Below are 12991 nucleotides of genomic sequence, written 5' to 3' on the forward strand. Positions count from 1 at the left end.
AGTCGACGGTTCACTTTTACAATATATACAAGTGAAACCTGTCTAACGCGGAATCGCACGGTACCTAAGAATTTTTTTTTTCGTTTAGGCAGGTTCCGTTTTGGACAGGTTTTACTGTATATTTAAGAATTTACAAGGAAGGGATTTACAAATAAATTTTACAGGAATTATTAAAATTTCTCGCCACGTAACTACCGGATTCGCATTAACAACACAAGAAATTCGTTCTAATTTGCAAATTTATGCAATAAATTTCACGAAAAATTCCTGCACGATTCACATTAAACATGATATAATATTCCGGATCCGTGATTTGTATCACGAGATTTGCACGATAATTCTCGATTAACTTTCTTTATCTGTCAGGAGTGACTCCAAATTGCAGGTTCGAACATAAGACCCTCTTTCTTCGAATGCACCCTTTAGGAGACTTCTAGATTAGTCTAAATCTAGAATAGTTCCAGTATTTGAACAAATTGGACTAATGTTTATGACTAGAGGCATTCTTTACTGTATACAGAAGCAATAAATGGTATTGTCACAGGCATACTTAGCTAGATACCACTCGAGGGATGGATTGTAAGTCCTCTCTGAGGGAACTGAAAAATGGAGTAACTCCATAAATACAATTTAAAACTATATTTATCTATAAGAAGAATAAATATATTTGTAAAAATAAATAATTTATAGATGATCGATTGAGGAAGACATCGATTAAATTATCATTTAAAATATATATATTAGCCAATATATTTAAAAAAGCTTTGTTTTCATCCCTAATAATTGCTACCATTATCTTTATAATCTTCAGATTGGTTCGGGGGCTATTAAGGAGGTGGGGTCATATCTCCGGAACTATTGACCAGATTTTTCTGTAAATTTCTAGAAACACTCCTTCCTAATACATAAACTTGTGTGCAAAATTTCAGAAATTTTCGACAAAAGATAACAGGAGTTATTAAGCTTCAAATTAGGTGAACCCAGACGTGCCTCCCCACACACTAACATCCATACGTGCAGGAAAAACCCGCGATTCTTTTGCATCTTTCGAAGTTTCAAGGTCCCTTGAGTCTAAAAAAACGTATAAAAAAATTTGGGGGTTCTTTATTATTTTTGATCGATCGCTGTACTGTTATATATGACAGCCGGGAAAGTAAAAGTAAAATACTTTTATGTGTAGGCCTGAATATGCCGTATACTTTCGCTTTACGACCGCTCGCTTTACGACGAAATGATTTTTTATTATTATAACTGTGTAACGTGTCCTACGTTAATGCCACAAGTATATTTCTTAGCCACGTCTGTGCAATATTGCGGAGTTTAGAGTGATTTCCGGAATGGGAATCTCTATTTATGATAGTGAGCCAATGGAAAATAGACTCGCTGAACGACGGTCTTCTAAACAATAGATAACAGGGGAAAAGAGAATGAGAGAAAAAAAAGGAGGAAAGAAAGGAAAGAAAGGAGAGGAGAGAAGGGGAAAAAGAGAGAGGGAGGAAAAAGAGAGAATGAGAGAGAGATAGGAAGGGAAAAGTGAGAAGAGGGAAAAGGAGAGAATGAGAGAAGAGGTAGGAGGATAGGAGGGGAAAGAAAAGAGGGAAGAAAAGAGAGAATAAGAAAAGGATAGAAAAGGAAAAGAGAGAAGGGGGAAAAAGAGAGAGGGAGGAAAAGAGAAAGGGAGGAAAAAGAGAGAATGAGAGAAGAGATAGGAGGGGAAAAGGAGAAAATGAGAAGAGATAGGAGGGGAAAAATGAGAAAGATAGGAAGCGAGGGGAATAGGAAGGAAACAGATTTTAAAAACTAATTTTCCTTTCCAAAAATTAAGTTAGAGTTATCGGTAAGTTAACGATAAATCTAAAGATTATCAATCGACAGTTTACTAATCGATTGCCTCTCGAATATACTGTAATAAGCGCGCTGTTTCGTCACAGTCGACATTAATTGCGACGAAATTTGAAAAGACAATTAATTAACATGTTTACAATAATAATTCCGATTCTCATATCGGAGTCAGGAATCAAACCAGACCCGCAATATGCCGGATTTAAATAAAATTTCCATTTCTCAATGACACATCACTATCATTTGCGTAACTTGCGTGACAAAGTTCTATTAAAGCGAAAGTCACATTGGTAAAATATTCGTGAATATTGATAAATGGACCAATACACCAGAATATTACAAAGAATAAAGAAGAAAGAATAAATTTTTTTTTATTAAGTTATTCAAAATATTTCACACAAGATACAAAAGTAGATTTTTATAGACCTATTACTAATTATGCATAAATAAGGAGTCAAACTTCACCTGTGGGCTTGTTATAGGGAGAAAATTTCCCAATAACGAGTCCACAGATGAGCAAGTCTGATGATGGACAATGTTTTAGTCAATTCGTTAATATCTTACCCCATATTAGGGTGAAGTTAACCTTACTGTAGGCCCAAGTTATGTTAGATAATAAGCACTTTCACTCCATCAAATAATACGAAATTAAAAGCGCGAGGCCCTAACATATTTAAGTTTATAAGCCATGTAAATTCGGGTCTACCCCAGCACAATATAAGCGTTGTAAGCACGTGTGACGACATTGGGAGCTTCTTTAAATCGATATGTATATACGTAGAAACATTGAATGCAATAACGCAACGCGTTATACGCGTAATTATGTTTGTTATAGTGAATGCGACGGCAATCAATACGCCCCGCAGGCGGGATCAAACAGATGGATTTAAAATATATGTGAATCCCCGCGTGGCACAGATGCGATTCGTAGCGTAATCCCGTCATTTACATCTGTGTTCTCTGTTGGATTAAATCAAAAATATCCAAGTTTGCTATTAATTTTTCCCAATATACAAAAATAGGCATCAACCCACCATTCGATTTCTTATGGTAGAACTCTCGTAGAAGGCCCTAAATACAGAAATCCATAGTTTTCACGGACAGAAGTGCCTAAATTCGCCTCTTGTCAGATGAATAATTATGAACTACTATTAGAAACGAACGTTTGGCTGTATGTCTGTGACCGATTTAACACGTCCCAGTCACTGTTTTATGACTGGCATGTCAAAATGTACAGAGATAATCAGGCAGGATTTGACGAATCGAGGCCATATAAACAAAGAAAATATGTCATTTGTATCGAAATTTTCTGTCTGATTTCCAGTTTGAAGACTAGAAACAACGTAGAATCGGGTATCCGGATGTTAAACAAGTTAACTTCCAAGGCAGCTGAGTAAATCATTTTTCTACTTAATTTATATAACTTGTAATTACCGCTGATCTGTAAAATACGTGGAATCCTGTCCTACTGTTAATCTCACTTTTAAATACCAATTTTTAAGTTAAATTAGTATGTACGAAACTACTTTTTTTTAACGAATTTTTTCGTATGTCGGTTTTAATACGAACCTGAATCCCTTTGTTTTCTATTTTCTACTGTTAAAATTAATTATTTTATAATAGTGGACCCCTACGATTCGATAAACATCTTCGATCTGTTTGTTCTGATTGTGTATCACTACAATTAACAGAATACAATGGATAATCTCGTCTTTCTAGCCGTGTTTATCCGTGTCTGCGGTACCCCTCTATAGTTTATAATCTACCATTGTTTATGGTTTTTAACATTTTTACCTGTCCCTATCACAATTTAAACTGCGCCTATCTATGGTTTTCTATTCATTTTTATCCTCTCTATTCCTATGTATAATTTTCGATCGTTAGAGCAAACACTGGACGAAACATTCGTGTTCTTAATCCCCCCCCCAGATATCAGAATTCTAGAGGATGTGGTATGTTAAATTACACCAAAAAAAGTATATATCTGTTCATAACATACTTAAATGATGATAATGTAAGGACTCCTTTGTGTGAAGTGTGTTATAGCGTTATGGACAGACCTGCGTAACTGCTTAATTTGTAGACGAAAAGCAAACTATAGCAGAATAAATTAAGAAAAATGGAAAATTATTTGTAATTTTTGATTTTTTAAAAATAATTTAAAACCGGAAAGGGACGTTAACTCCTTTCGTATCAGGTGTTTTCGGCGATGAACCGGTCAAAGGGGTGTAGTTAAGTACACGAAAGTTAGGCTCCTACTAAAATTATGCCTTTTTATAAGCGCAATAACATGATATGAATCATTAAATCTCATTTATATAAATTAATTGTACAAAATTATTGATTTATTAAGCGCATCTGTTGATACACTTCAAAGACTATTCATAATATTAAAAGGTATATAAATGAAACTTCTTTGTCTGTATCAACAAAGGGTGTAATGTAAATCAGAGCTCCCTTGTTACAAAGAAGACTTCCGTGCTTCTTGATAAATAAAAATGTCTGTCAATAGCGTGCACGACAGACAGACTGCTCACACGTAATTACAGGAATAGAAGTACAAAGAGGATGGAAACTTCCTCGAATTTACACTTAACCATTTACTGTGTGCTACTTGAATCATTACATAGCTCTTTTTCTTCTACAAAAATTTTAAATTAAATCAAAAATTAACCTCTATACTACGGTTTTTAACCTACCTCTATTCGTGATTTTCTACTCTTCCTACGCTATAGGCTACACATCACGTATTTTCACTCATTGTTTTTGGCCCGATCCCCGAAATATAGGTTATATAATATACAGATCGATATAAGTGTATACAGAAAGAAGAATTTTAAGCGGTCACATTGAGCAAACGAGCCTAATTGGTCTAGAATTTGGACATTTAGCAGGCGAGATACCGGTCCAGATAATCGCATTTCACTAAATAATCATCGAGGGAGGGATGATCTCAGAATCCAATGAGGGGGCTAATAATAACCTTAATTTTATTTATTAGCTTTCAATTAGACCATGATAAATCTCATCGCTGTAGGAAAAGATTAATTGATCCATTAGAGAAGAGGAAATGAAAAAATTTAATTTAAAACAATGCGTTGAGTAGTGCGAGCCGTGTAGTGTTGATGAATAGGAAGCGGTGCAAGTAGATGTGACCTTGTCCCGTTGGCGGAAGCACGTGACCCTACCGCGAAAAAATCATTCCTATAACAGATTTAAGGAGAAGGAAGCGAAACGGATGTGGCACCCTCGAAAATCTGGTGTGGATTTGGAAAAAATGATGCGGGTAAGTATCCTCTCGTTTATACTTTCGATTGCTAGGTCTTCTGTTTGCGATTCCGCCGCCCGACGGCGGCAACTTTCTACGCCGAGATAAATTCTCCACATTCTCGAATCGCCTCCACCCTCCCGGAATTTCCTTCTTTATTAAATTCCATCGTATTACACTAATCCCTCGCTTGGCTGTAAGTGTCGTTAGAGAAAAACTTTCCTCACTCCGTATCCAAGAAAGTGGCCAGAAATGGCCCGCGGAGGGAGGAAAATTTGGCCCTACTTCCGTAGGGCCAAATTTTCTATTTCCAGCGAAGATTCTCGATTCATCCGATCTTTTTTCCCCTATTCGTGGTAGATGGAAAGAAATTTGGCACGCGCCAATCTACAGAAACTATAGGGGAAGAGGAAGCTGCCGTCTGGACTGGAAGACGCCAGAACACAAGAGGAAAGTCGGAAACGATGGAAAATGCCACCGTTTAGTCGCCACCAATCCGGACAAATCCGGATTCCGGATTGATTACGTCACCCTCTCTGCCGTTTTTTTTTAATTAACCGCCGAGTAAACTTTAATACTTTTGCGGCGTTCCCATTAAATTAAAGGCACTTCCGGGAATTTTCCAGGCGAGAAAAACACGGATTAAACCTTCTATAGATCGAGAATTCCAAATGAATTAATTCTACTTTTGCCTATCGCCGCAGAATTTTAGGGCTATCAAACGTTTAGGGATGCAATAAAGTCAGAAAAAAAAAATGCTATCGTACGCCATCGCATGCATGATTCATAAAGTGTAGGCCATTGTAATGTGATGTATAGTATATTGCCCATCGCCAGTCGCTTACACCACAAATTTGTTCTATATCTTCCATCAACGTAACATGGAAGAATTTTCAAAAGTTATTTTACGGGATCGACTTAACCTATATTCTACAGCTCGAAAGGTAGATTAATCAACAGGTAAACCGTTCGTTTACGCTCTCTTCTTTTAAGCTACGATCTTTCTAAGTCGCGCGTAACAGAAGCGATACTACAATAGAAAAGCAAATCGTAACATCAAAAATTCTCTTTCTTACAGCTGTAGATGTTACGGTGTAACGTAACTACAGTGAAGTTCCTAAAAACGGGATACTTCGGGAAGAAACTCGCTTGTAGAACCGAAAATATCTGTGGCTTATGGGCCCACGTAATTGGAAACGATTACACGTTCCAGATCCAGGATGCCACCGTTACTGCAGACTTGCAAAGCGTGTCGTGCCCCCACTCGTCACTGCAACTCCCAGAGCTACGATAAATCTTACATTAAAAGCGGGACCGTAACCGTTCGAGGGTGGTATAAGTTATTCGACGTCACCGCATAAGGAAACCTCTCGAATATGTAAAAAGTGTAACATGGAAAATTGAGACAGAAAAGTCTTACCTGGAAGAGGATCCGTTTGGTTGGAGTCGACGTCTTTCTTTTCCGCGAATGCCTTCCGCCCCGAATACCTCTTCTTGACAAGGAAGGAACGAGGCATTTTTGACTTCCGTGTCGTCGGCCGCGATTCCTCCGATTTCCGCGCTCCTCTCCTCCTTCCGTTTCTCTCCCTTACCTCGTCCTACCCGTTCGACGAACCACGCCGCTATTGGACGCGTCGGCGACGTCAGGCGGAGCTTTCTACGTTTGAACCAATGGAGATTGAACGGACCGACTGTTTGTTCCGCCCCGCCATTGCGTCATATATATATATATATATATATATGTGTATAAAACTTTATCTTGAAATGGAAAATGACGCGTTTATGATGAAAGAAACGAACTTAATGAACTAGAAATTAATGTAAAATGTAAAAAAGGAAGAGTTTCTCCGCTAATTGCTTGTGGAAGAGTTCATCGCGTAAAGATGGGTGTGGCCTCGCTCGACAGACGGAAACGTCGTCTTAAATAAAATCAAAGAAGAAAAAAAACTACTATTCTCTTACTATACTCTGCCCCATTCGACAGATTAACTATAATTGACTTTTAATCCACAACAGGAATTGATCAAACGGCCGAAAAATGGCCGATCTGTGTCGTTGTTTTAAATGACGTTTTCGTCGGAAACCAAATCGGGGGCGTGGCCGCGAGAGAAAGGAGGACTTAAGACCTTACACGAGAGAAGAATGCAATTCGGATCGCTCTCTAGACGTGACGAAACGGAAAGGAGGCGTTGCCATCAAATCGGTCCTTCTTAAAACACCGACGAAGGCGGTGCTTAAAAAACTCCAGATTCATCGCCGGAAGTGCCCCGATAAAATTAACATTTTCGGCTCAAATTAACCGGAAAAGCCCCGTAAATTATAATTTACGCGGGACAAAATACTACCGTAAATCTGGAATAACTAATAGTAACAAAAGTAATTAGAAGTTACACAAAGCACAGTACAAACTTTAAAAAATCTGGCAAGAAATTACTTTGTTTAGATGCTCGAGGAACGCCTTAAGTGAGAGTACCGTACCATAACTAACCAAAAACGGTACGGTAATGTTTAAACACATGGAAGCAAAAATTGAATGTCACACATAATGGAGATTTATGGTAGAAATTAAGGTCCGGATCGATAGGAGGGAAGCGTGTGTAGCACGTGACGATATCTATAAATAACGCACGATGAAGTTAATTAACATACGAAAGCAAATCACAAGTTTCGAGTTAATTTAAAAGAACAGAAAGCAGCGATTACGTCACGAGACTCCCGTTGTCGTTTAATTGTTGCCTCGTGTTTCCAATCTTCGTGTTTAACAACTGTTCCGGACGCAATACACGTGACATATATTTTTTCCTTTTCGTGTCATAGCTTTTCTACCGATTTTAAGTGTGAATAACCCAGAATTTTGTTTAAAGACTAAAAATATTAAAGCCTGTACTTTATCCCGTGTTAAAATTTCACGAGAATTACGTGGTCGGTGTGTATGTAATTTTACCACAGAGGGACCTCTTTACGACCGCGTGAACATCCGTAAACTTTCTTTTCGGGTGTTTTTTGGAATTATTTTGATAGAGGATCACTTATATATTAAGTGAAAGAGGGTTCGACTTAGTTTAGGTAAACTACTGGGGTTAAAAATACAGTTTAGCTGTCGAATTAAAGCTCTTGTCCTGTAGGTGATACTGCTGAAGAGGGATTTGAGAAAGGCGCCATGGCTCAGGTGTGGCGAAGTGGCAAATGTACTGTACAGTACAATGTACATAGATTAAAATAATGGAAAGATTACAGGCTGAAGATCCCGATTAACGACACCAATATACTAACTTCCGGTCTAGACTGGAAGTCGCGTGATTTTTTAAAAAGTAAAATATGATTTAGAATTGCAACTCCATGACGTCACAATAAAATAATTTAAAAATGAATTTGGTTAGATTCGAGATAAAATTGACCGATAGACATCCGAACGAACTACATTAACAGTTGATTTAACAAAGAGCTTGGTCAGCAATTTTTTAAAAATGAATTTGTATTATTCTTTTTTAAAATTTTATTTTAATATATCCTATATTTCTTTCTCGATTTATTATTAACTTCGTTATTATTTAATACAGCCAATTAGCTTTGCTGATGATCCAAGTATCGAATGTCTTCTTCCTTTACTCAATCGATTTCTTTATTTGGTTCGTTGAAAATCTGAATTTCTCGTACGTTTCGAGTAGAAAAACACAGAGAAAAACAACACAAGAACATTTACGTTTATGCAAATGAGGCAGATCTTCCGAAAAATGGAGAGCTTTTTAGGTTGTATGACACCAAAGTTTCTTAATTTGCCGTCTCGTGGGAGGTTCGAATTACGTATAAACGGGAGTGAACTTTAATTAGGGTGGATCGGATAGTGTTACACCTGTTGTGAGCCTTCTAAATTTTGTATTTAGAAGGCTCACAACATACGGATGCATACGGACGAACGGAACGATCAATTTCCACATCGCTTTCCTTCTAGATTGTAATTATAAGAAATATAATAGAAATTAAAGTGGAAAATATACCTTATAGAAGCTAAGACACAGGAACGATTGTCCTATCGGTTACGAACTCTCGCGTATGCAAATATTCCTCGTTAAATTCATGCGACGACAAAGGAAGACGTCACAAATATCGACGAGATCAAACTTTGATTGTTTTAGTCATTAAGTCGGGTCTGCAGCAACCCACGTCCCCCGAGTATTTATCTGATTCTAACATAGGATACGTTACATAATATGAATCTAGAGTTAATGAATACGCGGTGTAAGTATAGTAGACGTCGGTCGAGTTACTCTAGCTTCTCGTTTTTTTTTTCTTTATTAAAGTTAAAATACAAAAATATACCTCAATTTAACGAGTACAACGAGTTTATAACGAGCATTTCTTACCTTATAAAGACCTTTACGTTTATAGGCCTACATTAGAATACGCTAACATAATTACAGTTACACTTGCAAATTATGTTTTGATGTTTGTAAGGATAAATGAGTTATAATCGTATATTTCATGTGTTACAGTTACGTATTTTAGTCTATAATTTGTAGAAAAGTAACTGTTCTTTAATTAGGAACGGTAGAATAAAACAAAATTACTGTTCAATTAGAAACCTGCTGCTTACTTGTTAGGAACAATAAGAAGCTTACATACAAAATTTCCTTTTTGTAGTATCTTATTGGGCTGAAATTTTGAAATGGCAGACTTATACATTTCCACTTTCCGTCTGTCTGTTCGTCCGTCGTCTTTCGTTAATCTCGAGAACGGAGTTAGGTAGAGGGAATTCGAGACCAGATAAAGGTAAAAGGCCCGATTTATTATATACGAACGTCCGGTCTGGTTAGGAAGTCACGTGATTTTTCAAATTAAAATTGAATTGTGACGATGGCACAATAAATAATTGTTGGTTAAATTTATTTCGTGCCAGATTTCAGGCGTTACATTGCCACCGTAACTGGCAATGGTGTACAGTACAATAATTTCACATTTATTCTCGGAATTGTAAACACATGCTTTTAATTAACTGCTTTGTTACGCGCGTACAGGTACTGTACTTCTTCTATAAGGAATTTACTTATTTTTATATAAGCGATTTTATTATTTTTGGCACGTTTCTCTCCAATTTAGAGCGTTAACTATGTCCTAAATGGGAATTATCTCCAGGGGGGAGCATGGCGGATCATGGAAGTTGACACGTTAAACGTCATCGGAAGCAGACAGAAACGACAATGTCTGCAGAACGAGATTTGTAAGAGACTGCCGACAGCTGTAACAAAACAAACAAACAAATGTTAACGCTCGGATAGAGAGCATTTGGAATCGTTTTCACGTGAATACAGATGTCACACGACAATTCGCCCGTGTTAGCACAGATGCTAAATCTTGTCAAAGAACGACTAAACAGGGAAAAAAATCAAAAAAAGGATAGACTATTTTTTAATGTAGCCCACAATAAAGACGAATCTAAGTTAATTGTGTGACGTAGGAAGATCGATTTCCGCTGGGTTTACACAGGACGGATGAACTCGCGCTTACAGTACAGAAGAAAATGTAGCGACGTAATAAAAATCTAACAATATACCGGGAAAATAATATAAATAATGTCTTCTGAAAGTTGTGTGATTCTTCTGTTGCCATTTTTTTTTCTTTTTATTATTATTTTGATGTACTGTACAGTACAGTACATTTCCCTTCGTTCAGTTGATAGCATTTTATTTAAAGAATGTGTGCTGCCAGCTTCAATCGAAAGGGAGGAATGTGCATTTTACAATTTATAATACTCGATTTATCAGAATTCATTCTATTTATTGACCTAATTAAATACAATTTTAAAATAGCCCGTTGTTCCTACAAATAACGGTAAAAAGTTCTGAAGTTCTGGTGGTTTCGTGTTGTGCCAGACGTGGTTAAAAGATCAAAGATGTCTACCGAAGACGTTTTATAAAACAGTCTTATCGGAGTGGATAAAACTGGTATGTGGAGCAAGATTCGCCCAGATTAACCGTGTAGAGTTTTTTGAATTTCTTCACGTGTAATACGTAAATAGGAGCAATCTTGCCACACAAAGTTCTCCCAGAAGAAATCATCCCTTTGGCATATCGCCTTCTTATTGCATGGTCTTCTCCCGCCCATCAAAAATAGTTAATGACGATGCCTCCCACTAGTGGAAAGCAAATAAAACCATTTAATATTAGTAGTGTCGTGTTGTCTTTTCCATTAATCCAATCAAAATGATGCCGCGGGAAACAAAAAATCCTTGGAAAAAGGATTCCTTTTTAAGGATCTCAGGAAGAAGATTTTCTCCGAGAAGCGATCAAAAAGTCGGACTCCTGCTGGAAACACAACATTCGGATAGTTTTCAATGAGGGTGTCGAGTAAAGGCATTAAAGGGGGCACGACATAGAAAATAATTACGGCAATATGTCCTATTAAATTAAAATTGCCACGCGCAAAATGGGCTGTCTTCGAAGAGCTTCCAGTGACCGGGCTCTTTGTTCGGGAGGTATGACGAATTCTGTTTGCCCACCTGTGCCACCGACTCGTTAACCTCGGTGCATCCAGGACGATGCCCCCGGACGATGCCATTGTAATGGGGTAGCTGATCTATGTACCGTTCGAAAATGAATCACGTGATGATCCCTATTACCCTATTAACTAGTTGCCAGTGTCACAGTCAAAAGCGGCTGTATTTATAGATTAAGAGGGTCTTGAGCCAGTTTTACATCTTCTAGTGTCCATATATTGTGTCTACTTACAAGTTAGCGTGAAAATCTACATATAACCCGTACACCTCGGAAGCTTCGTGATTTTCCGCTTATAGTAATAAAATTTCGAATGACACACGCGTGTTGAAACTTCTCGATTTATCCCCCCCAAAACTCGCCACGTGCTAACGAAAACCCCACGCCCTCTAACCCCATCCTTTATCTAGCGCCATCTGTGGAGACGAAAATAAATCATTTCATCGGTTTTAAAAAAGTTTTTAAACTATTTTTAAAATTTTATTCGACTACTAGAGGTCGTTTTCAGAAAAATCCCTCTAGTGTTTCTTTTTTCGTTTTTAAAATTTAATATTATCAAAATTTATATAACGTTTTAAGACCAAAATTATATTCTTATTATTATTCTTTATGTCGTATTAATATTAATTAAGGATAATCGAGTTCTGTACCAAATTAAAAAAAAAATGACGACGACGTCACGTAATAAGGCCGTAACATCGTAGATGACGTGATACACGATAGCCTTTTAATTAAGTCTTTACAGGAGGAAAACTCTCATAATTAGTCTTAAAACTTTTTAAAATATGTCTTATAAACAAAGGACTTAAGGAAAACAATTAATTTAAGACTAAACAGCGCCGAATAGACGGCGTCGTCGACTTTATTCAAAGATGGTTGACGAGAATTCTTGTACTCTTGTATTGTTTTTTGTTGCTTGACTCACAAGTTAACTGACAAATGAAAAAATCGATGACATTTGACAATTCACAGATCACCCCTTGGGATGCTCACGTCAATTTTTTTTTAAAAATTACCGCAAATTCTGATCAGGAGAAAAGCTCCCGACCGAAACAAACGCAGAAATACACAAAACAAATGCAGATTTTAGTGAAAGAAGCGAGTGGAGTAGCATTTAATTTTAATTATTATTTTTACTGTAAAGTATTTTTGATTTACGGAGCGATCGATCTTCCTTCAAAGACACACTAGTACAAGAAGACAATTGAATGTCTACGAGGCGATCGATAAAACGAAAGATCTATTATTTACTTCTTATCGAAAATCTGAAAAAAAACGTAAATACCAGAGCTATGATTCTTTGTAACGAATTTTAACGACCGTTCAAATCAATTTATAAATCGATCCATTTTATTGGACGAGTTAATTCGCCGTAATAATAATGCCAAAG

General features: G+C 37.0%; 1 protein-coding gene across 1 annotated transcript in view; it reads right to left on the minus strand.

Annotated features, from left to right (window-relative positions):
* LOC136970706 (zinc finger protein 493-like) overlaps positions 1 to 11665 on the minus strand; it is a 57350-nt gene extending 45685 nt beyond the window's left edge. Inside the window, 2 exon segments of the mRNA XM_067265173.1 lie at positions 6531 to 6767; positions 11628 to 11665. Of these exon segments, the coding sequence (XP_067121274.1) occupies positions 6531 to 6767; positions 11628 to 11665 (275 nt within the window).
* Positions 11666 to 12991: the final 1326 nt, after the last annotated feature.

This window comes from Centruroides vittatus, unplaced genomic scaffold (genome assembly GCF_030686945.1).
Source record: "Centruroides vittatus isolate TY-2023 unplaced genomic scaffold, ASM3068694v2 contig_2104, whole genome shotgun sequence".
Lineage (NCBI taxonomy): Eukaryota > Metazoa > Arthropoda > Arachnida > Scorpiones > Buthidae > Centruroides > Centruroides vittatus.